This window comes from Cimex lectularius, unplaced genomic scaffold (genome assembly GCF_000648675.2).
Source record: "Cimex lectularius strain Harlan isolate CLEC.00 unplaced genomic scaffold, Clec_2.1 scaffold51, whole genome shotgun sequence".
NCBI classification, from domain to species: domain Eukaryota; kingdom Metazoa; phylum Arthropoda; class Insecta; order Hemiptera; family Cimicidae; genus Cimex; species Cimex lectularius.
In genome coordinates this window covers 1192141-1216263 of record NW_019392674.1, presented here as the reverse complement: position 1 = coordinate 1216263, position 24123 = coordinate 1192141, and the positions used below count along the sequence as shown (strand labels likewise).

At 34.4% G+C, this 24123-nt stretch overlaps 1 protein-coding gene across 1 annotated transcript in view; it reads left to right on the top strand.

The window, feature by feature from the left end:
* Positions 1-24123, top strand: part of LOC106662397 (serine/threonine-protein kinase 32B) — a 231577-nt gene that overhangs the window by 192011 nt on the left and 15443 nt on the right. The window contains exon 7 of the mRNA XM_014386465.2: positions 15295-15384. Within this exon, the coding sequence (XP_014241951.1) occupies positions 15295-15384 (90 nt within the window). The remainder of the gene's footprint in view (positions 1-15294; positions 15385-24123) is intronic.

The following is a 24123-nucleotide window of genomic DNA, read 5'->3' as shown; positions in this document are numbered from 1 at the left end:
TTTTTTGTATATATGTTTTCTGACTTTGTTATGGGCGTATTTCAAGGTAATAATCAAAAACGGAAGTTTATGTTTTTCTTAAAATTCTTGCAATTAAATCAAATACTCAAAATTCCGTTCATTTTCAAGCAGTCTTACACACATGGAGACATTTAATATCATTTCAAGCTATTTTTATTTGACATACTTTTACATATTTAATGAAAAATGCACTGAATCATTGCGATATATTTTCAGTTTATAATCATATTATTGTATATGTGTTTAATTTTTTTTTATATAAGCACAGTCCTGCCTGAGTAGTTAGAGCGTACTTGCCAAGCTAGCGGTTCTGGGTTCAAATCTTGGCAAAGTCCAACCAATTCTAATAGAGAATATGAAGAAAATATTATGAAGTAGTTTGACCCCGCGTTTGCGACACCCAAAGAGAAATATTATAGCCCATTAATCATCCCTCCTGCATGGCAGGAGTCTTCTTCGGCTGAAAGGCACATTTACCTAGTAAGAGCTGACATTCATTTGTAAGATTTTTAACAAAAAATGAGGGAAACTGTGGAAAAGTAGTTTCAGTGCCGTGATTTAAGAAAAAAAATCAAAAGAGCATAGCAGAGTAAGAGTTGTTCTTAACTTCCTGAAATTAACGTTGATCCGAGCCAGAAATTTACTAATCTGAGTACATCACCGTAAGTAATCCATTATTATTCTACAAACTATGATCAAAAATAAAAATGTATCAAAATTCGATCTAGAATTAGATTTAGATGTCAATATGGCTTAAAAGTTGACGGATAAAGAGATATAAATTTTCTCTCCTACATGTCCTCAAGTGTTTCCAATAATTTTGAGTATTAAAAAAACGAACTTTTTTTTTTGTTTTGTATGATTTTTTCTGTGCAATCTGCAAGGGGATGAATCAGTAATTTGGTCGTCTTTTAAGACTGTCACAAAACTGACAGATCATACAGCAGACTATAAATTTTATATGGTCAAATTGGTTACACTAACTTTTCATTTTTATTTTAAGATAGAGAATTTTAGTTTGTATACTGAATTAAATTAATATGTTGTAGATTATTTGATACCCTTTATCCGGTATTTATATTACTCATTACTAATTTATATACATATATATTAGNTCATATATATGTATACGACGTATACTCGTCAGACCACAGTCTTATTGCTCCAGCCTCTGAGGTTACGTGAAAAAGTCAGTGTAACGAGCGGGATTCGAACCCACGACCTTCGGCTTAAAATATGTAAAAAGGAGAATAAATTTCAGAGGATGAGGAGTTGGTCGATGTACCGATATTCACGATCACGCTGAAGTGGTTATTCAGCATTGTATTCGGCGGATGGTCGTGGATTCGAATCGCCATCGTGAAACTAGCTTTTTAATCTCAAATAGATAAAAAGTATAATTAAAAGTTATTATATAATAGTATAGTAAAAAGTAATTAAATGTTTTAAGTAAAATTTATTACTATCGTTGTAACACAAAAGAAATGTCGAATTTAGCCTATATCAATATCATTTAGAATTCATATCATTATAAGTAAGGCAAATAAGCATCAACTTAAAAAACAAACACTTCAAGCATTTATTTCTTCGGTTATATTTAAGGAAACGCTTGCCATTACCAATAGTTTACAAGATAAGTTCTCCTCACTGGTATTGTTTTGCAGTTATCTCTATCATTAAATTCTCATCATCAAACTGCTACAATTTGCATGGGAAACATAGAATGGGTGCAAAGTCTGATGATGAGAATTTAATGCTCGAATCCGGATAACTACCAAACCAGATTGTAACTGGATCCATCCTTTTTAACTGTTCAATTTATACTGCATCATAACAATTTTTTATATGGAATAAACCCATGTAATGTATCCTGTAGATCAGTAGAATGGATACAAAGGTATCACTTTTGGGGGATTTTGAAAACAATTTGATGACAGTTGGAAGGCGAAAAATTTGGGGAAAAATTAATTTTTAATTTTCAAAAGAATTTTTATTCAGGGATTTATATCGAAGTACAAGTACACTTTTGCAAGAGCAAGAAGATTTGGGAGTTTTGAGCTAATGAATATCGTTTGAAAAAATAATTTCATCCTGGGGAAAAGTTTATTTTACGAAATCGAGAAATATGAGAGTATATGTAGATAGATATTATAGTCGAGAGGGAATAGAGAGAGCGCGAAACAGAGAGAGAGATAGAGAGACAGAGAGAGAGAGAAAGAGAGAACAAGAAAGAGAGAGAGACAGCGCGAATCAGAGAGAGAGAGAGAGAGAGAGAGCGAGGGTGAGAGAGGGTTAATCTCGCACGATGCTGAGAGCGACACTTCTGCAAGACCAAAAATGTTTGATGGTTTAAACAAATATATATTTGCGTGGTGTTTAGTGACCGTTACTTAATGATAATTTGGTGATCGTGAGATGCGCTCTGGTGTTACACAGAAAACTAACACTTTGAGTGATTACAAATATTTTGATTGAATCTAAAATTTCTAGCATTTTATAGATTCATTTTGTTCATAAATCCCAGGCCCTGAAGATGATCTCGATAAAGATCGAAACGTTGCACGATAAACAAAATGTTTTTCTAAAACCTATGTTACACCTGACCGCATCTCGATCTCCAATTATCGAATGAATATTGTTTAAAATTGTTATTTCAACCCAGGGAAATGTTTATTTTAAGAAATCGAGAAATATATGAGTGTATATATAAATAGATATTATGGTCGAGAGAGAAGGGAGTAAGAGGGAGAAAGAGAGAGAGAGAAAGAGAGAGTGAGAGAGAGAGTGAGAGAATGAGAGAGAGAGAAGTGAGATAGAGAAGTTCAGATTAATTCGCACGGCGCTGAGAGCGACACTTCTGCAAGACCAAAGAGATTTGAGGGTTTAAACTAATGCATATTGTTTAAAATAGTTATTTCAACCCAAGGAAATGTTTATTTAAGAAATCGAAAAATATGAGAATGTATATAGATAGATATTATGGAGAAAAAAGTGTAAGAGAGAGAGAGAGAGAGAGAGAGAGAGAGAGAGAGAGAGAGAGGTGAGAGAATGAGAGAGAGAGAAGTGAGATAGAGAAGGTCAGATTAATTCGCACGGCGCTGAGAGCGACACTTCTGCAGACCAAAAAGATTTGAGGGTTTACGATAATGAATATTGTTTAAAATATTTATTTCACCCAGGGGAAAAGTTTATTGTAAGTAATAGAGAAATATGTGAGTCCATATGGATATGGTTGAGAGGGAATAGAGAGAGTGATAGAGTGATAATCTTTATAATCTTATTACTTCATAAATTATGCTGCCGGTTTTTTTAAGCATTAACTTTATCATTTTTTTACCAATTTAAAATCCGATTGCACCATTGTTTTCAGCGTAAATAGTCCTTCAAAATGATATGTCAGGACCTGTAAGGTCGTATTTGAAATGTTGAAGTTGAACTGAGCCTGTGGTACCCTGTATAATTTTTGGACAAAAAATGATAAAAATTTGAAAATATACTAAAAACTATTAACATGTATCGTTTGTTATTTTGGTAGCATCAATGGACCAGTACAAATTTNGGATTACGCTCCAATTCTTAGAAAATCCTGTTAATTTTTTTGGACCGCTATATATGGTTGTTAAATTAAAGCCACGTCTATGCACTATTTCCCGATAAAACTTATCTACTACTAGTAAGTTGCCTCGATTTCTGCATGTTTAAATGGAGAAATTTTATTCCAATAAATTTCTTTGTTGTTACGTCGTGAATAACTGTCATACTCGATTGAACAAGGTATTTAATGAGTCGAGCGAGATAGGATGGAGATTTATTATCAAGTGCCGAATAGAAGAAACCAAGATTATTTGTACATTTTTATTGTTCAACACAGTTGCTACATTTAAATTCGCCCGAATTTTTAATAGGATATTCTCTTAATGAGTGGTTTTGTGCACATATTGGGCACGTAACCGAACTTTGCATTTACCGTTATGGTATTTGTTACACTATTGCAAAATGTAAATCTATTCCACCTCCCGGCAAATATTCCATCCGATTTTTAATTTCTTGCTCAAAATTTGTTTTCTTGTCACAGGATCGACCTCAATGATCAGATTAAGTATGTTATTTCTTTTCCTGCTTTAGATTAAAGTTCTAACTTTCATGTTGTTATCTTTGTGGAATAAGTTCGAATTTTGATCTTTTATTATTTGTTCGGAATTTTCTTTATTAACATCCATAAGAACTATGGTTTCATTTTTTGTTTACTTCCGCCTTTAGTTGCTTACAATTTTTGTCGACTTTTGAGCACTAAATATAAATGGTTCTATAAACGTTCTGCGTAAACTTAATACTTTCATTGAATATAAAAAATATTTTATTGCATTGTATAAATTCACCTTTTTTCACATCCTACATGTATTTGTTAAATTTAAACAACCCAAAAAATAAATTTAATCCCAGGCCCTGAAGATGATCTCAATAAAGATCGAAACGTTGGCATGATAAAGAAAATGTTTTTCTGAAAGCTATATCACACCAGACCGAATGTCACGATTTCCGAATAATCATCCAACAACGGTCACTAACACCACACATTTCTAATGAATATTGTTTAAATTATTTATGTCAACCCCGGGAAATGTTTATTTTGAGAAATAGAAAAATAAGTGAGTCCACATAGATAGATATTATAGTCGAGAGAAAGAGAGAGAGAGAGAGAGAGAGAGAGAGAGAGAGAGAGAGAGAGAGAGAGGAGAGAGAGAGGTCAGATTAATTCGCACGGCGCTGAGAGCGACACTTCTGCAAGACCAAAAAGATTTGAGGGTTTAAGCTTATGAATGTTGTTTAAAACAATTAATTAATGTTTTTAGTTGAGATGAAAATCCCGCTCGTGCCATTGGCTTTTTTTCATCTCAACTAAAAACCTTAATTAATTGTAATGTATTAATTGGTCAAGCGGACGACGAAATTAATGAATTTAATGAATTAAAATGAAGTGCACTTCACGAAAGCTCTCCATCGCCATTTCATTTGTCGTCGAGAATTCAATCCGATTACACGACATTTGAAAAATGGCAAAAAGGAGGGAAAACTCATAAGGTGGGGTTGAGATTGGAAGTTGATGTCCGAGTGGATCGAGGTTACGATACCTCAAGTGGTAGAGCAGCGGCGGATCTAGCCGAAGATCGTGGGTTCGAATCCCGCTCGTGCTATTGGCTTTTTTTCATCTCAATTAAAAATCTTAATTAATTTTAATGTATTAATTGGTCAAGCGGACCACGAAATTAGTGAATTTAATGGTTTAAAATAGTTATTTCCACCGCGGGAAATATTTATTTTAACAAATAAGTGTGTACGTATAGATAGATATTATGGTCGAGAGGGAAGAGAGGGAGAGAGTGTGAGAGGGGGAGAGGAGGGAGGGAGGGAGGGAGAGAGAGAGAGAGAGAGAGAGAGAGAGTGAGTGAGTATAAGGCAGAGAGGGATGTAAGGTCAGTTCGCACAAAACTGAGAGCGACAGTACTTCAAGACAAAGAAGATTTGTGAGTGAGTTTAAGCTTATGAAAATTGTTTAAAATAGTAATTTCGTTACCAAGAAAATTTTATTTTAAGAAATTGAGAAATATATAAGTAAATGTAGATAAATGTTACAGTCGGGATGAGACAGAGCGAGGGAGAGAGAATAACAAAACAATTTGGTAATTAGCGAATGTAAAAAGGAGTAAGAGAGTGAGAAAGCAAAAGGGTGAGAGAGCTAGAGGGTGGGTGAAAGCAGCAGTGGTGTGTAATAATTTTGCTGACGCAATTGTGAAATACTCATTTGCATAAGAATATATTTTTTACGACTTTTATTATATTTTACTGTTAATATTTAAATCCAAAAATGAGACAAAAAATAAGAAAGCAAAAAATCAACGAATATTAGATACTATTCTCTGTTATATTGGCTAATGTTTTTACGGTTAGCATTTTGGAAAATGAATATAGGGGAATCGATTTGGCCAAAAATAGGATGACACCTCTGTTCCCACGATGGTCACATACACTTTCTACCTTGTTTCAACCCCGCATTTGTGTCATTGATTTTACCCTTTGCGACACAAATTTGCGTTGTGCAAATCACGGCGGACTTTTATTCAAATGAGAGGATAGACGAAAAAGAACTCTGAGGTACTTTAATTAATGAAATTTATGCATAAATATTACCTTTTTATTTTGATATAGGCGCTTACTGGAATTTCATTGTTTTTACTTAATTTACGTTTATAGCCTTTCAAACCGAAAGAGAGAAACTGTTTGAAAAAAAAGGCCATGGCGAGGCGGTATATATACAGGGTGACTTGCTACTCGTGCTACAAACTTCACCAGTAGATTCTTGACCCTAAAATGAACAAAAAAGTTCATATTGACCATGGTCCGATTCTCAACCATTTCAGAGTAATTTCGCTTTTTATCGATTTTGAAAGATATCACGTCCTGGCGTCGGAAAATCGTGATATCTTTTAATCTAAACATTTCTCTTAAAATCTATAAGCACCGTTGAAATCCCCGTTAATTTTTAGAGAGAATCAAAATCATAATTCCATTGAAATTTTTTAATTTAATTTAATGCCCATTTAGTATGTAATGCTTAAGAAGTTTACAAACAGCTAGAAGGTCAAGGAAGAAAGACCCAAACGTTTTGCCACCTTCATCTTCTTATTGAAAAATTAACGGGGATTTCAACGGTGCTTATAGATTTTAAGAGAAATGTTTAGATTAAAAGATATCACGATTTTCCGACGCCAGGACGTGATATCTTTCAAAATCGATAAAAAGCGAAATTACTCTGAAATGGTTGAGAATCGGACCATGGTCAATATGAACTTTTTTGTTCATTTTAGGGTCAAGAATCTACTGGTGAAGTTTGTAGCACGAGTAGCAAGTCACTCTCAAACATTAGCAATCCTTGAACCACCATTTTTTCTCTTTTTGTCATCAACATCTTGGTCTCACAACCACTAAATAAGAAAATGACGAGTGCGTTGGAAGCGTTATTAAATCAGGTAGTTTTCCTCAAATTTGCTGCCTTCTGAGACTAAAATTAGAAACTCTGGATTACTTTATACACTTTCCGATTTACACAATTTTCCACTCTTTTTGTAGTTCTGGCTGAAATAAAACACAAAAAATTAGCCCAAACATTTTGCCACCGTCATCTTCTTATTGAAAAATTAACGGGAATTTCAACGGTGCTATTAGATTTTCAGAGAAATGTTTAGATTAAAAGATATCACGATTTTCCGACGCCAGGACGTGATATCTTTCAAAATCGATAAAAAGCGAAATTACTCTGAAATGGTTGAGAATCGGACCATGGACAATATGAACTTTTTTGTTCATTTTAGGGTGAAGAATCTACTGGAGAAGTTTGTAGCACGAGTAGCAATTCACCCTGTATATGGGCGTACAACCTTCCAAAAAAGAATGTTTTTAAACATTCTATTAACTTTCTTAAAAATGTCATTTAAAAGTTTCAAGATTTCGAAGGTAAAATAGTTATAAATTATGTGGTTAGAGGTACATTACATCGCATCCATTAAGATGTTAAGACTATATTAAAGAACTCACGGTTTTTAAGTCAGTCCACATCATCAAACCATTAAACCAAATAAATAAACACGAAATTAACCAGGAACCATTGAAAATTGCTAATAAAGAAAAACTATTACTTGTGCAATTACTGTTTTCAAACAGTTTCTAGAAAAATAAAGTAACTCTTTTTCAGGAGCCAATTTCTGTCGGTGCAGAATCTACGACAGCGATATCGGAAAGCTGGTTTACGACGTGATCAAAATAATGAAAAACACCATCTAAGGCAAAGAGAGTTGAGAGAAACTAGGAGAATTGACAGACAACTATAATCAGCATTTTTCTAAAATAAATAATTCAATTTCATTATTACTAATATAGTTTTCTTTACTTTTTATTTAATAATTCTTTGTAACTTTGTAAGTAGGGTTTCTTAAAAATACTATTTTAATAATTTACCAGGACATACCGGATAAATTAGTTGTTTTCCGATTGAACAATCTACTTTCAAGTTCGATAAAAGGCTCGATTCAATCTATCAGACAGGGTATGAAAGTCTTTTGAAATGGAAAGCTTTCGTGTAATAAGCTCTGACGTCTTATCCCTTTTTTTGAAATTTATATTTCCTTTCAGTGATAACTCTTTTAAATTAAATTAGTTATGTAACAAATAATCGTTTTCTCTTTTAACTTTCTTTGTTCTGTTATCACGTTTGGTTTCAAAATCGCTAAAGCAATTGTTTCTGACTATAGAGGGGGGGATGAGAGCCTTCTAGGACAGTAAGATAGTGAGATAAGGATAACGGAATAGGATTCCCTCCATACTGGAATAAACGTAGTAAATTGCAGGACAGTACTTGGCCGACCCCATGGCAAAATCACTTCCGTTTTAGGAACGATCTACTATTTGTATTATCTGCCTCACAATATATATATTTCATATTTGTTTTTGTTTGTAATAATTGTACAATAAACTCTTGTTTGTACATCAATCGTATTAAAAATTTATCAATAGTTGAAGAGTAATAAACATTTTTCAATCTTGCACTTACATTGGCACACTTTGGTGAACTCAATTAGGTTATTTCCCCTTTTTTTTAAATGGTTTTGCATTGAAACTCTCGTCTATTGTGTCCATACTTTACTATTACTTTTTTTTACATTACTATTGATGTGATTTGGTAATTTCTTTATACTTTTCAAAGTTTTATTTCTTCTGTACACACCTAGTATGTAAATGCATATCCAAGATTGTTTTAGACTCCTTCTTAGTACAATTTAATTGATATCCTATTTGCCAAAGCCTTTTCCATTATGGCCGGGTATTTGCTCTGTTGTCTCTATCTCTTTAAGAAACTAACCTTCTGGCTCAAGGTATAGTCTTGAAGAAGAAAACAAATTCAGTTTTACTGCTCAGCTTTCCACCTATTTTACAAAACAATCTTAACTATGTCTACAGATTGACATATTTAATTGTTTTAGAGGCGATCTGAAATTTCCCTGAAGTAAGGGACTCAGTCCCCAATATTGCCATGGTCTGTAACAAATTCAGTTGTACTGCTCAACTTTCCTCCTATTTTAGACCATCTTCACGGCAAAACATTCTTATCTATGTCTACAGATTGACATATTTAGGTGTTTTACAAGCAATCTGAAATTTCCCTCAAGTCAGGGTCTCAGTCCCAATATTGCCATGGTTGTAACAGTATTACCTTTTCTTTTAGAAACAGTCGGCTTACTGTCATTTGTAAATTGTCCTTCTTTACGTCTATATCCTTCTTAGTACAATTTAATTGATATCCTATTTGCCAAAGCCTTTTCCATTATGGCCGGGTATTTGCTCTGTTGTCTCTATCTATTTAAGAAACTAACCCTCTGGCTCAAGGTATAGTCTTGAAGAAGAAAACAAATTCAGTTTTACTGCTCAGCTTTCCACCTATTTTCATCTTTCTTCACCGGTCATCTTCACGGCAAACAATCTTTACTCTGTCTCCAGATTGACATATTTAAGTGTTTTACAGGCCATCTGAAATTTCCCTGAATTCAGGGACTCAATCCCAATATTGCCAAGGATTGTAACAGTATTACCTTTTTCTTTTAGAAAGAGTCGGCTTACGTCATTTGTAAATTGTCTCATTTTTTAAAGAAGTATTTTACTGGAATATGTTTGGCAAACAAACCCGTTAGAATTTTTAGTCTGTCTTTTGAGAAGAAATTGCTCTTTCTCCCATTAGGTTCTTTTTACGAGTAGTGTTTTTGCTTGTGTTTGGCTTCATACGCCGTATTGGTCGTAATTTTGAGTAACTCGTGGAGTTACATTTTTTAAAGCAGCTATTACAGTGCTTATAAGTGATTAGGGCTTATTGCTGGATAGGGTTAAAAGAGATGGCCGCAACGCCTTCTCACCTCTACGTGAGTAGAGCTATTATGCTCCTGTTTGTTTATAACTTGCTAACCTGCTTCAGCCTGTTAATCAACCTCCACAGCTTTGCCAGCGTCCTCTTCTTCCTGGACGTATATAGTGTTTCTTCTGTTGTACGTGCCTTCTTACGCAGTTGTGCCTTGTCAGGATCCAAACAGAATCAGTTGCTGTTACCGTCCATCAAGTCCTTTGTTAGTCATGAGGATGACATTACTATGAATCTCTTCGCGTTCCTCATACCTGGAATATTGTTCCACAAGGTTTTGCAATATTATTATAACCTTGAGATTATTTATGTTAAGTTCCATAACGCCAGCTCTTGGAGCTACATTTTTGTAATGTAGCTATTAAAAGGGCTCAAAGTGGATTAGGGCTTATTGCTGGATAGGGATAAAAGAGGTAGACGCAACGCCTTCTCACCTCTACCTGAGTAGAGCTATTATGCTCTTGTTTGTTTATAACTTGCTAACCTGCTTCAGCCTGTTAATCAACCTCCACAGCTTTGCCAGCGGCCCTTAGAGTAGGATATTGCTTGTGGTTTTTTCCCCTAGTTACAAGAACCTGCACCTACATATACTTTCAGAAACATAGAATGTGTTCTGCGCTCTCCTCTTCTTCCTGAACGTATATACACAGTGTTTCTTCTGTCTGTACTCTTATACGTTGCATCTGCCTTCTCAGCAGTGCCTTGTCAGGAGTCCAAACAGAATCAGTTGCGGTTACCTTCTATCAAGTCCTTTGTTAGTCATGAGGATGGCCCTACAATGGATTTCTTCGCATTCCTCATACCTCATCCACAAGGTTTTGCAATATTATTATAACCTTAAGATTATCCATGTCATGTGTTCCTAACGCCAGCAATTTGGCTCTAAAGATGGTAGAGCCCAGAGCCATGTGGTGCTCATAGTTGGGCTTCTTTATGCACCTTCCCATTATCATATCTCATCTTTGAGCCTTCTACATACCATAAAAAATGAACAAATCTTTCTGCTTTCTATTATTTTCCTATAAATATGTCGAATAGTTTTTTAAATGACTGTTCGACGTAATTATTTTAACAAAATAAATTTTTTTTATTAGAAATTTTAAACTTTTAAAATTGTCTATTATACATCTGAGAAAATTTTAGCCATCTAATTTATTTTACCTTTGTCAAAATTTTTGGCATGGCTAGTGTTTTTTCGATGATTTATGCCAACTGACTTATTAATTAACTAAAGTTTGTTCAACGTTGTAATAAAACACGCACAATATTTTTTACTAAATCTACTCAATTTAAATATTACATATTTATAGTAAAAATTATGAAAGATCCATTATAAAATTAATGGAAACAGTAAAATCTCCAATTAAATAATACGTTAGGCAGACAGATTTTATTGTTTTCTGGATTATCCAATACAATAACATTGCCTCCTCTTATTTGCAAATAATACGGTTTACATATAAAGCGCTGATAACGAATAAATTAATTCAAAATGTATCACATGCAGAAGAGATTATGTTGATTGATGAAACGTTATTATCGCACTTTAAACACTTGAATATTCCTTTAGGTTATGACGTGAGAGGTTAATTAATTAATTTCTCAAATTCTGGGATATGGTTAATTGTCAAATTTACTGATCTCTCAGGTTCCAATGATTTATGATTACTTACAAAGACACTTTGAGTTATACGTTTTCATGAAATTTATTTTTTATTTTTTCATAGTCTGCTTTTATTATTTATAATTTTAGTTTTGTACGAGTTCTTTCATATTTTATTACTTATTAACGTTTTGATTTCAATCAACTATAAAGGTTACAAAATCAACGTATTAATTTAAATTTTTTTGAACACTGATTTTATAAATTTATCTCTCCCGTGCAAGTTTTGCGATTGAACCGGCGAGGTTTGCAATAATCGCCAATTATTGGTACAACGGGTCGGGATTAAAATCGATCCATCATGGCTGCTGTAGATTCGTAATATCTGACATTAATATAACACATAATAATTCCTTCCTTCATATTGATCAGATTTAGGAGGTAAAGTCCGTTGCGTTGATTAGGAAAATCTTTTATACACACGTACGGTTTATTTGTACAGAATATTTATACCGTTTATTTATACAGAATAAATATGTACCTAAAAGTATATTTTGACGTATTGCATGGCTAAATTTTCAGATTGGCCAATTGTAAAAAGTTCGTAGATTTCAAATGTACTTTAAATATCAAATTCTTGCATTTCTTTTAGATTTTCTTCTGTATTACTTGTCACCATTTATTCTAATTTTACTTTCTTTACCAAGTTTTTTTTAAATTTACATTTTAATGGAGACATTTCGGGCATGACTAGCTGAATATAACAAGCTTGGTGCAGACCATAAAGGCTTTTTATAAATCCTTACTTATAAAAAAAAAGAATGAAAATAAAATAAAGTAGTTTCCCTCCAGATAAAAGATGTAAACTACTTTGCATTTTAAATGGGTAAGGTATAAATAGTTGAGATTTATTTTTTTTTTTTTTTTTACGAGGGTTCGCAACAGCAGAGGTTATATCAACCCTCGGGGTACCGGTGTTTTTGAAAAAAAAAGTCCATTTGTAAGTACGTCGGGTTCGAATCCAGGGCCGATGGATTCGAACCCGGGATCTTTAACTTACAGCGATGAGCGCCGTGTCAACGCCTAAACCGTTGCGGCCACCGACGCCCAGTTTTGAGATTTATTAATTTCCAAGTTATCAGCCCATAATTAACCTTCCACAGGGTAAAGATATAAAATATTTATATATTTTACAATAGAGATAATTATTATTCATTGAATAATAGTATTGGTACGTCTACCTTTTATTCAAATAATCTATCCATTGATTATGATTGTTAGTGTTAATATCTGCCCTGAAGAAGGTTCAATACAGGCCGAAGTCTTGGCTACAGCTCAAAACTGACTGACCACATCTCATCTAAATTTAAAATTTTCTGGTCAGTAACATCGACGTCAAAGACATTGCCTCTTTGGCCAGTAGTTGACATTGAACCGACAGCTGAGAGGATACACAACAAAGCTAAACTCGCCCTAGGCTGGTGCAAAAGATGTGGAGTTAGAAAAATAAAATGTCTCTGCCCACACGAAACAAAAAAAATTAATAAACTAGACCCTCTGGCCTAAAGAAGATTCGTAAGACCAATGATAATTTACTGGAAAATTGTTTGGTGAAAAAAAGTATGCAGTTTAAATGTATAAAGCTCCTAACGTGCCACAAAGGGAATCATGCCTGAGTATCACGGGAGACTACCTGTGCCTTGTAGATGTTATTAAACCTACTTCTCTACACATCCTTATTCAGGGGAAAGCAAGATCGGTTACATATATGTTTATATAAAGAAAGTCTCACACAAACCGTTTTCAAATTGAAAAAAAAAAAAGAAAAGAGGAATTTCAAAATTACTTAAAATTCCTAGGTAATTTTGATCCTAAAGAAAAACAAAATTGTAATATCACAATGAGCAGCATTTGATAACGGATTAACCGTCATAGCTGACTTTATTTGTTATACAAATAGCTCTAAAACAAAACAGGGAACTAGAGCCCATATTTGTAAAACGAAATTGGACGTAAAAAGGTAAAGTAAAGTAATTCCTGGCATGCAGGGAGGCTTAACCTCCGACAACTCGTTAGATGTCGCTGCGACGAGGGATCAAATCACTTTACAATACTTCTTTCATACTAATTCAGTTTAAATAAACTCTGAGATGTGCCGTGATTCGAACACCGAACGACTAAGGTTGCAAATGCGAGGCGGACGACCTAAGCAATCATCAATCAGCCTTCGCGGTACCCTGAAAATTAAACGTTAAAATATCAAATTCACTAGTTTTCGTGGTCCGCTTGACCAATTATTATATTTCAATTAATTCAGTTTTTAGTTGAGATAAAAAAGTCAGTGAACGAGCGGGATTCGAACCCAAGATGTTCGGCTAGATACGCCGCTACTCTATCACTTCAGCTATCGTGACCTCGAAAGGAGGGAAAATTCAAAAGGTGGGGTTGAGATGGGAAGTTAGTGTCCGAGTGGATCGAGGTCACGATAGCTCTAGTAGTAGAGCAGCGGCGTATCTAGCCGAAGATCGTGTGTTCGAATCCCGCTCGTGACACTGACTTTTTTATCTCAACTAAAAACTTTAATTAGTTAAAATATCAACTGCATTTCCGAGGTGTTTCACCTAGAAAACCGGGACAATTGAGCATAATAGATACAAATCCTGAGAATAGAAGGCCAAATATCGTTATTTTTCTGACATCTAGCCGCGCTCAAAACATTAAACTCCCCTAAGGTTAGATCACTTACAGTATTAGAGTCCATGAGTGCCCTGGAAAAGTAAAAATAGACAATAAACTATCTCTTGTCTAGGTCCGGGGGCACACAGAACAGAGATAATACTGTGCACTAAACTGTACTTGATGATCCCTGAAGTTGTTAGATTGGCCGGGGGAGTCCTCAGCAGTTCCATCAGACCCGAACCCTTCTGGAAAATCGTAAACTGCCATAAAATAGGAGCAACACGCCAGGACTGGTAAAAGACTGATAAGAAAGTCTTGCTTAAAATATTCCACCATCGGCCCTCTACCACAAACTCACGCTAATAAATACATTTACTCTCATCAGTACTATATACAATAAAACAAACTTTTCCCTAAAAAATCGGAGCCGATTTTTATATCGAGTAACACACACTGTATATTTGGGCCAATAGAATGACACCCTTGAATTAAATGCGTCTAATCGAGCAACCTTTCTATCTTACCAGACACAGGGGGCTTTGTTCAAAAGTAAGTGACAACATCCCATGAAATACTCAAATGGGGTGAGGATGATCTCTTTGCTACAATTCAGATCCTCCATGAATACGCAGGAGTATAATGAGTATGATGCCGATCCTAATCACTGATGCTGCTATGGTGGCTAACATAAAGCCTAAAGCTAGATAGTCAGCCCAAACACGAAAAGCCCAATAATCCTATTTTTTTGGAGGCAACTCGTACGAACGCTAACCTCCGCCTTAACGCTCGTTCAGGTATACAGAAACGTTCCAGTGTTTAGATTAGTATAGTTTAAAAACTTTAACAACACAAAAATTTATAATTTATTCTCATGTCACTTTTTATATCTAATATATTGATAAATCAAGTATTGGCCCAAACATTGATCCCTGAGAAACGCCTTTATTAAGTTCGTTTATAACCATTTGTTGTAATTGTAAAAAAAAAAAAAAAAAACAATTTTAACTTACTTTGTAAATTTTGTCGGCAGGACATGCACATATCACGGATTTCAACATTGCAACAACGCTCAAGGATGGCCAGCTTGCAACGTCCATGTCTGGTACGAAGCCGTATATCGGTAAGTTGATGCTTGTTTGTCAAGAAATTTATAATCCGAGTTTTAATAATCAGTAGAAAAATGATTAGTACAAAAACTGCATAATTTTTGAAACATCGATAGCAAGTTTGTTCCAAATAAACAGGTAGAGAGTTATAAATTATGATGATTATTTTATTAAAAAATCGTACATATTTCCAAATTTTTTTACATATCAGCTAAGAATTTCTTTAGCATTTCATAAAAAAATGTCTTCAACATAGTTGTTTTTGATATATTTAATCATATATTATATACGTGTGTATATAATATAGATTATATTAGTGACCGTTAATCGATGATTATTCAGAAATCGTGAGATGCGGTCTGGTGTGATGTAGGTTTCAGAAAAACATTTTCTGAGAGAATAGAAATACTTTGATTGAATATAAAAAAATATATTTTGCATTGTATAAATTCACTTTTTCCACATCCTACATGTATTTGTTAAATGTAAACAATGTTGGTAAATCCCAGGCCCTGAAGATGATCTCAATGAAGATCGAAAGGTTGGCACGATAAAGAAAATATTTTTCTGAAACCTACATCACACCAGACCGTATCTCACGATTTCTGAACAATCATATATTATATAGTTTATCTGGTTATATTATCCTTTAAAAAAACGTTATCGTTTTTACTAAAGAAAAACATAGTTTAATCAAACTCGGCTCTTTATCTGTGACTAAAATTTTGTTCAAAAACGCCAATGAAGATGCCTCTGGGGCCAACAATTTGATACTTCGTGATGTTATTGATTTTTCGGCTTTCATCTATCATCTGGATTTTGTCCAAATCGAGTGAAACGAATCTGCCCCGGGGCTTAAATTACCTTAACGCTACGACATTTTAACATTCAACTCCTCTTCCTCTCAAAATTATTAATAAACTCTTCGTACAGCGCATTTTGTACTAATTCAATTGGGAAGAAAATTTAAGAATCTCATGAATTTTATTTCCCCTTTCTTTAAACACAACTCCAATTTCCCTGGCCTTATTTTTCCTTATATAAGTAACAAAGTGAATATTTCATTAATTTTTCGGACCGATAATATTATCCATTTGGTGTTATCACTTTTATTTTCTAGAAACAACTTGGACGGCTGTGCCGAATCAAAAGAAAATGCGCCATTTTAATGATTGGATGTGTTATGCTTTAGACGACCCTTTCCACTAATGAGAATAGAGTTTCCCTTACGATTCTTTAAAACATGGCTCATCATTATCTTGCAAAATCATATAATTCGTTCAATTTATGAAATGATTTTAACGCGCTTCTGTTTTCTAATGTAACTACCAAAAAGAAACGTAAACTGTAATTGTAATCATTAATAGCTGTAACGTGGTATTGAAACGTAATTTCAACGTTAATCAAAGTAATAATTTATAGCAAACGGGAAGGTAACAGTTTATTATGTAACAGTTAATCAATTTACATATAAATTAAAAAACACATTATTATAGGATGTTTCGTTATTTTCAACTAAGTTATGTTTTTGACTCATAAAAGCTTATTTACGCATTAAATAATAAATTCACTAATTTCGTGGTCCGCTTGACCAATTAATACTTTACAATTAATTAAGGTTTTTAGTTGAGATGAAAAAAAGCTAATGGCACGAGAGGGATTCGAACCCACGATCTTCGGCTAGATACGCCGAGTTTTAAATGTATTATTTCATTATTAATTAATAAAAAATAGTATAAAATGTCAATAAAAAATAGCAAGACTTTAGGGAAATAAGCAGGATGAACAGCTGTGAGTGCAGTGTTTTGCATTTTTAAATTTTCCCTCTTTGTTGCCATTTTTTAACTGTCGTGTAATTAGAATTCGATTCTCGGGGATAAATAAAATGGCCAATCGGACCACGAAATATAATGGATTTAATAATTAAAACGAAGTATATCTTCACTAAAGCTCTCCGTGGCCATTTCATTTGTCGCCGAGAAGCGAATCCTGATTACACGACATTTGAATAATGGCAAAAAGGAGGAAAAATTCGAAATTAGGGTGAGATGGAAGTGTCCGATCGAAGTCATGATAGCTCAATTGGTTAGAGCAGCGGCTTATTTAGCCGAAGGTCGCGGGTTCGAATCCCGCTCGTCACACTAGCTTTTTCATTTCAACCAGTACCTTACATAATTAATTGAAAGATGTACCACTAGTTTTAGTTATATTTGTACATAGTTTAAGCTTATACGTCTTTCAACGTTGGCCTGATTTTTCTAGACAACAAATGTCATATTTAAATGTCCAGCTTTGAACTTTAATCCGTCATTGCAACATGTAGCATCATGGGTGATATTATCAAGTAAATTAACCACGAAAAATTTGAACTTGATGAGCCCGGGATTCTTTGGTTCTTCTATACTAAAACGAGAGCTTTAGTGAAGATATACTTCATTTTACTTATTAAATCCATTATATTTCTTGGTCCGATTGACCAAATAACTTTTTTCAATTAATTAATCTTTATGTAAGGTATTGGTTGAAATAAAAAAGCCAGCGTCACGAGCGGGATTCGAACCCACGACCTTCGGCTAAATACGCCGCGACTCTACCACTTGAGCTATCGTGACTTCGATCCACTCGGACACCAACTCCCCATCTCGACCTACAGGCGAACGAAGTCTGTTGTCTGAATACAATTTATTAGCTCGATTTTGGGAGCTTATCCCCAATTACTATAGAGCATGCTCTGGAGTAGAGGGAACGCTAACCAGACTATTAAATTTTATTTACTATGTTTTTTTATGGGTTTGTTATTTGTGTTATTTTATTTTCAATTGACAACGCCCTGAGATAAAGAGAGGCAAGCACTAGTATAAAGAAAAAAAGGATCAATTACGTTATCATATAACATTATAAAATCAACAACAAAAATGTCAGTAGAAATTAAAAATATTAAAACGCGAGAATTGAGGGCGAACGATGATAAATGTAAAAATATTTTAAAAAATTTAAATTAATTACGTAATTTCTAATTTATTAGTAGAAGTCACACCTACTAATACCAGTCTAAAAAAATGTTTGGAACACCTTGCCCCCTTATCAGGTAGAGTACGATGAGAAACGTAAATGCTTAATTTCTTTCAATTAAGTAATCTTTATGTAAGGTATTGGTTGAGAAAAAATCTGCGTCACGAGCGGGATTCGAACTAAGGCTAAGGATCTAAGGCTAAATACGCCGCTGCTCTACCACTTGAGCTATCGTGACCTCGATCCACTCGGACATCAACTTCCTATCTCAACCCCACCTTATGAGTTTTCCCTCCTTTTAGCCATTTTTCAAATGTCGTGTAATCGGATTGGATTCTTGACGACAAATGAAATGGCTACGGAGAGCTTTAGTGAAGGTATACTTCATTTTAACGTATTAAATTCACTAGTTTTCGTGGTCCGCTTGACCAATTAATACTTTACAATTAATTAAGGTTTTTAGTTGAGATGAAAAAAACTCATAAGGTGGGGTTGAGATGGGGAGTTGATGTCCGAGTGGATCGAGGTCACGATAGCTCAGGTGGTAGAGCAGCGGCGTATCTAGCCGAAGGTCGTGGGTTCGAATCCCTCTCGTGCCATTAGCTTTTTTTCATCTCATCTAAAAACCTTAATTAATTGTAAAGTATTAAATAATAATTCACTAGTTTTCGTGGTCCGCTTGACCAATTCATATCTTTCAATTAATTAAGGTTTTTAGTAGAGATAAAAGAATTGAAAAATGGCAAAAAAGAGGGAAAAGTCAAAAGGTGGGGTTGAGATATGAAGTTAATGACCGAGTGGATTGAAGTCACGATAGCTCAAGTGGTAGAGTAGCATCGTATCTAGCCGAAGGTCGTGGGTTCGAATCTCGCTCGTGACACTGACTTTTTTTATCCAAACTAAAACCCTTAATTAATTTTAATAATAATGTTGGATATATGTAGGGTTTCAATCTTCGTAGAGGTCATTAGAAGGGTGAAAAAAAAGTCTAAATGCTGGGTTGACCGAGATTTCAGCTCCTTATAGTACCATCATCAGGGCATGTATAAGTTATATAACCATTTGTACATAGTTTCTATAAATAGCTGTAATTTTAGTTTTACATGTATAAAAAAGCAATTTTTGTAAATATTCTCTGTGATCACAAAAATATCTGAACGAAATTGCTAGTCAGAACAAAAAATAGTTGGACCTTTAGCCATATGGATTTTAGCGAGATGTCTGATTTTCCGTCAAAATGTATTATGCTTTGCTGGCCATGTGCTCCATAGCCTTAAACCCAAAATGCTTGTAGAATAGTTTTCCATGTTAATCGTTTTCTTTAACTTTGGAAAAGCCCTGATAATGGCACTATAAGGTGCCGAAAGCTCGGTGAACCCAGCATTTAGTCTTTTTTTCACCCGTCTAATGACCTCTACGATGATTGGAACCCTACATGGATCTGCAGGTCGATCAACGAACATCAAATATTGGATATTTAGGGGCCGACAGAAGCAGAAGTCATCGTTGGCCTTCTGCATGTTTTCCTAATTTGCCTGGTCTTTTAATTGCAGCCATTGAGCATCTTAATCTGGTTACGAACTCTGCTATTATTTATATTATGTATACTACGTTGATATCATAAAATGCTAGCCTCTCTTGTGTATCTCAGGTTGTTGACTACATAGTAGACACAAAGCATGTAGTACATATGTATAATATATACATATACAAAAAAAATCCGACCACGTTGTTTTTACATGAACATATCGCCAACGTTAAAAATGAGAATTTTTTCAGCCTTCTAAATCACAGACCTGCGCTCGATCTCATTTTTACAAAATTTTACGCAGGACAAGATGGTTTTTGAAATGTTTTCCTAGATTCAGTCATTCATCAAGGTGCCCTGTAGCTTCAATATAGGCAATTTTAATAAGCTTTCATTTGGCCATCTTTCATTGCCCGATTTGTCAACCTTTTTCGAAATATTCGCGATTTTCTGGCAAAAACATGATTTTATACGTTCTCATCGAAAAAACCGATCACTTTCTCTCTCCCCCTCCCTCTCACTCGCCTACTCCCACTCCCATCCCTCTCCATCTCCCACTCCCTTTCCCACTCTTTCCCTCTCCCTCTCACCCTCTCCCTTTCNTACGTCCTCATCGAAAAAACCGATCACTTTCTCTCTCCCCCTCCCTCTCACTCGCCTACTCCCACTCCCATCCCTCTCCATCTCCCACTCCCTTTCCCACTCTCTCCCTCTCTCTCTCTCTCTCTCTCTCTCTCTCTCTCTCTCTCTCTCTCTCTCTCTCTCTCTCTCTCTTTCTCTCTCTCTCTAAATTTTTGGAAAATGTATAAATTGTAAACTGTTTTCGCAAATTTTTGCTCAACAACTTTGATCCAAGGACTTTTTCAAAAAAAGTGAACAGAGAAGCGACAATTCCTAATTTTCTTAATTCACCTGTTGGGGATGTGAAATGCTTCTGCTGTCGATTACCACTTGTTTACCTCATCACAGATATTCCCATTTCATAGGTGTTGTGGCAGTTTGGCTTCGAATAACATATTGAAAATATTCGGTCAAAATCGGGAGCGAAAGTGGTCGGTTTTTTCCTTGAGCACTTAAAAAAACCACGTTTTTTTACCCAAAAATCGCATATAACTCGAAAACGGTTGAGAAATCCGGCAAAGTGGAAGGTTGCCAATTAAAAACTTATTAAAATTGCTACAGAGCGCCTTTCCAAAGTGGATTTCCCGATTTTTTTTATTTACTGATGAATGACTGACACTACGCACAGATCTGACTATTATTTCAAAAATTGCTTGATAAAAATATCATATAGATAAGATTTCGCCAGACCAAAAGGAACAAAGATGATCAAGCAGGTACCACTCCACACATCCTAGATGAATTCCACCACAATTTTTTCATTTAATTTTAATCTGAATAGTTTGTTTTCAATAAAAACTAATTCATGTTCTGCGCAGTCGAAGAAAATCTAAACTTGGGTTCATGCATTGTCTCCAGGCCGTAACTTACAGTTCCATCCGGGCCGATAAACTATGAGGCAACTTAAATTGCTTGGCTGCCTCGATACGCTTTTGGATTGAATCTTCACTCGGGTTGATGGGTATATTCAATTTCCCCGAGGGGGGGAACAAAAAGCGAATCTTACATTAAATAACATCTCAGCTAAGAACTACCAAATACGTCACTTTTGTATGTCTGCGTTTCACCAAACATTTTCTTGAACCTCAAATTTACGGGAAAATTTTATAAGTCAAAAAATCAAAAGTTTTTTTAAACTAAATAATTATTAGATTTCTTTGGAGGTACTGTGATGAGACAAGTTCTGTGATAAATTAATATAAGTAAAACGTGTTTTACTCTTTGCCCCTCTTTCGGTCGATATTTATATTTTTCGTGTTAAGGGAAAAACTCTCATCCTAATATGATTCATTTCAGTTAGGAAAGTGGCGTCCCTTTTAAAAAAAGTGTCATTGATTGATGGCGATGGCGTGGCAACAAGGGTGTAAGGAGACATCGGGGTGAGGCGACGTCTTATTCATAAAATTGTGACAGAAGTGAGAAGAATAACGTAATCTGCTGATAAATTGATACCATTAAAAGCACAATTTTATAATTTAACAAACGGTTTACATGTAAAATCGTAATTGTTCTGGCTTTGTGACGATAGCTATTTACAATCAATTGTAAAATTATTATTAAAGCTAATTAATCTTTAACAGGACAAGTTTGAAACAGTGGTTTAGTAGAGCCGAGAGATGTTTTATCCTTTGAGAGTGTTCTAGTTAACAATGACCTTTATACTAAACAGCTCGATGGTGTATAAAGAGCTTTAATTATTACGACGCACCATCTGTATTATTGAATGATTTTTTTTAAATAAAAGAATGGAAAACTCGAAAAAAATTCAAATACTGACGTTATATGCAAGTCCTTGTTTGCTTTCCTTGCTTTTTTACAAAAACCATTTATGGTTTATTTAAATATATTATTTCATTATTAATTAATTAAAAAATAGTATAAATTTTCGATAAAAAATAGCGAGACTTTAGGGAAATAAGCAGGATGTGACAAGATCCTGACTAAATATAATCTACTTTGTCTGTGAGATAGATGAACAGCTGTGAGTGCAGTGTTTTGCATTTTTAAATTTTCCCTCTTTGTTGCCATTTTTTAACTGTCGTAATCAGAATTCGATTCTTGGGGATAAATGAAATGGCCAATCGGACCACGAAATATAATGGATTTAATAATTAAAACGAAGAATATCTTCACTAAAGCTCTCCCTGGCCATTTCATTTGTCGCCGAGAATCGAATCCTGATTACACGACATTTGAATAATGGCAGAAAGGAGGAAAAATTCTAAAGTAGGATGAGATGGGAGTGTCCGAGTGGATCGATGTCACGATAGCTCAATTGGTTAGAGCAGCGGCTTATTTAGCAGGTCGTGGGTTCGAATCCCACTCGTGACAATAGCTTTTTCATTTCAACCAATACCTTACATAATTAATTGAAAGATGTATTAGTTTTAGCTATCTTTGTACATAGTTTAAGCTTATAAGTCTTTTAACGTTGGCCTGATTTTTTCTAGACAAAAAATGTGATATTTAAATGTCCAGATTTGAACTTTAATCGTCATTGCAACATGCAGAATCTTGGTTGATATTATCAAGTAAATTAAGGACGAAAAATTTGAACTTGAAGAGCCCGGGATTCTTTGGTTCTTCTATACTAAAATGAGAGCTTTAGTGAAGATATACCACATTTTACTTATTAAATCCATTATATTTTTTGGTCCGAATGGCCGAATAACTTCTTTCAATTAATTAGTCTTTATGTAAGGTTTTTGGTTGAAATGAAAAAAATCTGTGCCACGAGCGGGATTCGAACCCACGAACTTCGGCTAATTACGCCGCTACTCTACCACTTGAGCTATCGTGACTACGATCCACTCGGACACCAATTCCCCATCTCAACCTACCTTTCGAATGTTCCCTTCTTTTTGCCATTTTTCAAATGTCGTGTAATCAGGATTCGATTCTCGACGACAAATAAAGTGGCCAATCGGACCATGAAATATAATGGCTATAATAAGTAAAACGAAGTATAGCTTCATTAAAAGTCGTGGGTTAGAATCCCACTCGTGTTTTCTTCTGCTTTTTCATTTCAACCAACACCTTACAAAGAGATTAATTAATTGAAATATGTATTAGTTTTAGCTATATTTGTACATAGTTTACACGTCTTTTAAAGTTGGCCTGATTTTTCTAAGAAACAAATGTAATATTTAAATGTCCAGCTTTGAACTGTAATCCGTCATTGCAAAATGCAGAATCCTGGTGGAAATTATCAAGTAAATTAACGACGAAAAATTTGAACTTGAGAGCCCGAGATTTTTTGATTCTTCTATAACAAAACACTCACGTATTATGATTGTCCACTATATTAATATCGCCAATTTATAATTGACTGTCGTTAAATCAAAAGAAAAGTCTAAATTACTGGAGATGATCTCTTGCTTTGTTTTTTTGACAGGATTCTACTGAAAAATTAGCTATTTAATATTGGTTAACGTGTGCTAAGGGTCTATTCTTACACAAAACTTATTAAATAAGCTTACTGTTCTTTCTAATTTGAATAATCTATTATCCATATTTTTTAAAGAATTGAAAAGGTAAAATAAATTCTTTCGTTTATTCATATGATAAAATGCAGACAACTTTGTTCAAATGA